The sequence below is a fragment of the Marmota monax genome, unplaced genomic scaffold, assembly GCF_021218885.2.
Source record: "Marmota monax isolate L192 unplaced genomic scaffold, Marmota_monax_Labrador192_F-V1.1 WCK01_AAM20220418_F8-fsc00014, whole genome shotgun sequence".
Lineage (NCBI taxonomy): Eukaryota > Metazoa > Chordata > Mammalia > Rodentia > Sciuridae > Marmota > Marmota monax.
In genome coordinates this window covers 10131262-10136710 of record NW_026695222.1, presented here as the reverse complement: position 1 = coordinate 10136710, position 5449 = coordinate 10131262, and the positions used below count along the sequence as shown (strand labels likewise).

The 5449-nt window shown below is 46.8% G+C and overlaps 1 protein-coding gene across 1 annotated transcript; it reads left to right on the top strand.

Moving 5' to 3' along the window:
* Nucleotides 1–357: 357 nt before the first annotated feature.
* Nucleotides 358–1058, top strand: LOC124085830 (oxytocin-neurophysin 1-like). Its single transcript, XM_046433832.1, has 3 exons — nucleotides 358–477; nucleotides 724–925; nucleotides 994–1058. Exons 1-3 carry the CDS (start codon nucleotides 358–360, stop codon nucleotides 1056–1058), a joined length of 387 nt encoding a protein of 128 aa, XP_046289788.1.
* Nucleotides 1059–5449: the final 4391 nt, after the last annotated feature.

Genomic DNA, 5449 nt, shown 5'->3' with positions numbered 1-5449 from the left:
TCCTTCCAGTCCTGGAAGTCTGGAAAAATAGCCCTTGGTGGAGTGCACTCCACTGTCCCCCGTCACCCACTTCTCCTTTTCCCCTCTGTGTGGCCCTGGCCACCTCAGCCTGCTTCCTCCCCTGGCAGCAGTGAACTTCCAAGTCTCATCCATTAATCAAGACAGTGACATTGACTCTGGCATGGCACTGGTAATGAGTGGCCTTGGCCTGTGCACACGGTCTGACACACAGCGACCTGCTGTGCCCAGTAATGCAACCTGCTTTTTAGTGCTAGGCAGACCCAGAGCCAGGGAGTAAGAAGGCCAGGCCTGAGGGATGGCCACAGCTGTGGCTCCCTGACCCAGTGGGCTAACACCATGGCCAGCCACAGTCTTACCTGCAGCCTGCTGGGCCTCCTGGCCCTGACCTCTACCTGCTACATCCAAAACTGTCCCCTGGGAGGCAAGAGGGCTGCCCTAGAGCTGGAGGTGTGCAAGGTGAGCCACCTGACCCTTCCCATTGTTTCCTCATTTGGAAAACCAAGGAGTTTTGCAGATTTCCACTCTAGTACCAGATACTGGTGCTCCAGAACCTGTAGCCCCTTGCATCTTAGCAGCACTGAGGAGCCCAACTCCTGGGCTCCGGTCCCAGCATCCCAATTCCGTGTACCCTGCAGGACCTTCAGGCAGCCTCCACCTTCTCCACCACCTCCCCTTACCAGCTACTCTCTTGGTTCCCCACAGTGCCTCCCCTGTGGGCCCAGGGGCCAAGGTCACTGCTTTGGGTCCAGCATCTGCTGTGGGGACGAGCTGGACTGCTTCGTGGGCACAGCCGAGGCGCTGCGCTGCCAGGAGGAGAACTACCTGCCATCACCTTCTGGTTCAGGCCAGAGGCCCTGCGGGAGAGGGGGCTCATGTGTGGCTGCCAGCATGTGCTGCAGCCCGGGTGAGTGGGAGAGGCCAGCGCAGAGACATGGACAGGGTGGGAACGGGCAAGACAGAGACAGACACCAGCTTTCTTTGCAAATGGCTGCCACACTGACCCTGCCTGCCACCCCAAGACCACCTTTTCTGAATGATGAGTTTGGATGCCTCCTGACATATTCCCACTGCAGCCATTGCTCCCCAAAGGCACCCTTAAAAGTAATGAAAATTGAGCAAAACCACCGCAGTGGTGCTTGCCTGTATGCTTCCTTGTCAGCTTGCCTTTTGGATCCCAAGTTTGAGAACATTATCCACAACACGGCAAGACCCTGTGTCAAAGTAAAAAATGAATGGGGCTGAGGATGTAGCTCAGAGGCAGAGCAGCCCTGGCTTCAATCCCCTCTACTGCAAAAATAATGAAAACAAAATAAAACAGAACAGATCTTTCCTCTCCTATTCTTCTCTGGTCTAAGTGTCAGAAATAAGGGGAGGCATTGGGGAATGAATGACTGCTCCCTACCTGGGTCTGCATTTCAGCTGTGCTGATCCAACTGAGATCATGAGGGTCTCAAACAGCTGCCACCCTCCTGAGGAGACTGGAGCAGGGAGGACCCCAACAGGGCCAGCTCCAGAGATGGAAAAAAACAGCATCCCACTCCCAGCAGGAGCTGGAACCTGGATCAGGGCACACTAGAGGAAGTCCAAAAGGACAGGATCTAGTCATCTGCACATAGAGACAGTGTCTGAGAGGGGATCAGGGGAAGGGAAGGGACAGTGGGCATCCAATGACTCCCTGACTCCAGGAGAGAGGCTACCTACGTACTCCTGCTTGCAGATTGAAGGGGTAGAGCTGGCCAAATGGAGGGCTCTGGGGGGACAGCTGAAGAGCCACCGCCATGTTTCAAAGAACTGGACTGTCACACCCCAAGGAGGCCACTGCTGTGCTGAGCTGGGGAGGCTGGACTGGGGCACCCACAAGACACTCCCCTGCTCTCCCCATAGCTAGGTCTCAACCCAATGGCCTGACTCCTGCCTGTGTAGTGGGATCATATAAAAGCCCATCCCTCTCCCCAGAACACGTCTCATTCACCTGCCCATCAGGCTGGCCACAACCTCAGAAGGCCCTGCTCAAGCCTACTCCAAAATAAGAGGAGCAGACCATTCATTGCCTGTTAAAAATTAAACACGCTGGCTCCATTCTAAGTTTTCTAAGGAATCTCCATACTGCTTTCCAGATTGGTTGCACCAGTTTGCAGTCCCACCAGAAATGTATGAGTGTGCCTTTTCCCCACATCCTCGCCAACATTTATTGTTGTCTATATTCTTGATTACTGCTATTCTGACTGGTGTGAGATGAAATCTTAGAATAGTTTTGATTTGCATTTTTCAAATTACTAGAGATGTTGAACAACTTCTGAGAAGTGTCTGTTCTGCTCCTTAGCCCATTTATGAATTGGTTTGTTTGGGTTTTTTTGCTGTGAAGTTTTTTGAGTTCCTTATATATTCTGGAGATTAGTGCTCTATTTGACATGCTTTACCCAGCTATTTCACTCCTCAGTCCAAAGGACTTAAAATCAGCATACTATAGTAACACAGCCACATCAATGTTTACAGCAGCTGAATTCACAATAGCTAAACTGTGGAAGCAACCTGGATGCCCTTCCATAGATGAATGGATAAAGAAACTGTGATATATATATATATATATATATATATATATATATATATATACACACACACACACGTACACACATACATACATACACAATGGAATATTACTCAACATTAAAAGAGAATAAAATTATGGCATTTTGCAGGTAAATAGATAGAGTTGGAGAATATCATGCTAAGCGAAGTTAGCCAATCCCAAAAAACTAAAGGTGGAATGTTCTCTCTGATAAGTGGATGCTGTTCCATAATGTGTGGGGGGGCATGGGAAAAATGGAGGAATTTTGATGAGGCAAAGGGGAGGGAGGAATGGGGAGGGGGCATGAGAGCAGGAAGATGGTGGAATGAGACGGTCATCCTTATCCTAGGTACATGTATGACTGCATATGTGGTGTGATGCTACATCATATACAACCAGAGAAATGAAAAGTTGAGCTGCAATTTTGTACAATGAATCAAAATGCATTCTGCTGTTATATATACCTAATTAAAATTAATTAAAAAATAAACATGCTATGTGAATGTAGCTCAATGGTAAAGAGCTTTCCTAATATGTGGGAGGCCCTGGGTTCTGTCCCCAAAACTGTAAAAATGATTAAATATACCAATAAATAAACTAATAAACCATAAGTAAATAAATAAAAAATAATAAATTGAATAAAATATCCCATTTCTGTAGTTTTTCTCCCATACCAGAGTGAGTGGGGAGATCACAAAGAATGAACCCCAGGGCTGGGGTTGTGGCTCAGTGGTAGAGTGCTTTCTTAGCATGTGCAAGGCACTGGGTTGATTCTCAGCACCCCATATAAATAAATGAACAAAATAAAGATCTGTCAACATTAAAAAAAAAGAATGAACCCCAAAGCTCCACCAATAATGAGTGAGGCTCAATCACAGGGTGGACGACATAAAAAATATATTGTGATACTACAAGGTTTGAAATTAATTAATCAATTTTTTTGGTGATGGGGACTGAAGATTGTCTCTATCAATAAAATGGCAAAACTAATGTGTGGTGCTAAAATTCTAGGATGGCACAAGGATGTTGGGGGCTTCTGGATTGCTGCTCATATCCTGTTTCTGGACTGGAAGCTGGTGAAACAGATGTGTTCAGTTTATAAAATTAATTAAGTTGTTGGGCATGGGGACACACACCTATAATCCCAGGTACTGGTGAGGCTGAGGCAGGAGGAGTACAATTTCCATTAGAGCCTCAGCAGAAAGCATTATACCCAACAGCCAGAGAATGTGTGATTTGGGGGGAACTCATGAAACACTAAAATTCAACCACAGACTTGCCACCAAAGAAGGCAGTTGTTACAGAACCAACACTGTACAGATGGCTCTTTGACCTTAACGCATAAAATGAAAGACAACAAAAGATGGCTAAAGAAAAGGCTCAGTGTCCGCACTCTGAACACCTACTACAAAGAGCCCTTGGGTGAGCACAGTAATCATCAGGATATCACCAAACACTGAGAACTTGGAACCAGGGGAGAAAGAGGAAAGCCGGACACAGGGGAAAGCATGCAGCTTTAGGTAAGTAAGGGAAAGCAAGAAGTGCTTCTTTGTTCTCTTCCGTGCTGGGGAGGGGACCAGGGCCTTTGCATGCAGGCCCTCCCCCACCGAGCTCCACCTTGAGACTCTGCTGTTTCTTAATAACCTGTACATTGAACTTGAGAACTGTGAGCAATCAACAGAGAAAGCCCAAACGTTCATGAAGGAGAAACCCAAAATAACAAAGGACAGAAAACACAAACAAGGGCTGGAGATGGAGTTCAGTGGTAGAGCACAGGCCTCACCAGTGTGAGGCCGGGGGTTCTATCCCTGGCACTGCAAAAACAAAACAGGTTTAAAAAAAAAAAACACACACACACACACCAAAAAAGTGAAGGCTGATAAAATGAAAAGCTATTTATATAAAATCATAAAAACAATAAACAGTCTTTTTTAGGCTCATCAGGATTTTTTTTAGCACAGTGTCTTGCTAAATTGTCTAGGCTGGTCTGGACCTCTCCATCCTCCTTCCTCAACCTCCTCGGTAGCTGGAATTAGAGCCAGTATCACCTCACCCAGCCACGAAACTTTTTTAAGAGATGTTGCTTATGTTTCTATTTATAACCCACAGGTGTGGAGGCCTGCACACTTCTCCTTGACTCTTATTACCTACTTGAGGCAGCCCCTTTGTCCCCGAAGAGGCTGAGAAAGTCTTGAGACCCCAAAGTGTATACTGTATACAAGATGCTGAGAACAAAGGGCTATGCTCAGCCGTTGGAGAGACTCCGCTGAGCCCACATCAGTGCTGAATAAACCTTGTCCTTCCTCATCTCTAAGTACCATTTGTTTCTTTCCATTGACAACATTTTCCATATTTTTCTATAACATATTTTCATGTGTTGGCCAGGAAACTGACAACCAAGTTGGCCTTTGTGCCACCATTGTTGGGAAACAGGAGAAACCCGGGCCACCAGCCTGATGACAGATGGATAAGCACCACCTGTCCATTTGCCAGACCTCCACTCTCATTCAAGCCATGAATGAGAGTGTTTGTTCCTGATGGTTTGTATATATTTGTGTACATCAGTATATTATATGCTGTGTCCTGACTCTCACTGCTTCCCAAGAGCAGAACCAAAGCAGGTTTCAGGATGGGATGTCAAACTGGTAAGTTCTCTGGGGGGCATTTCCTGAGTCAGGTCCTGCCATACGGTGGAAGGGGAAACTGATCACTTCCTAGTGACTGGAGTGTCGCTCAGTACAGGATCTGCTCCTTCGGAAAGTCTGTCAGTTCTGATGTGTGTGTGTGTGTGTGTGTGTGTGTGTGTTTGAAAGAGAGAGAGAGAGAGACTGGAGAGAAGGGAAGTCTGTACTCCACCAT

Coding starts and splice junctions, on each gene's coding strand:
- LOC124085830 (XM_046433832.1), top strand. CDS start 358: ATGGCCAGCCACAGTCTTACCTGCAGCCTGCTGGGCCTCCTGGCCCTG. Junction 478..723: donor TAGAGCTGGAGGTGTGCAAG/GTGAGCCACCTG, acceptor GGTTCCCCACAG/TGCCTCCCCTGTGGGCCCAG. Junction 926..993: donor CAGCATGTGCTGCAGCCCGG/GTGAGTGGGAGA, acceptor GACAGACACCAG/CTTTCTTTGCAAATGGCTGC.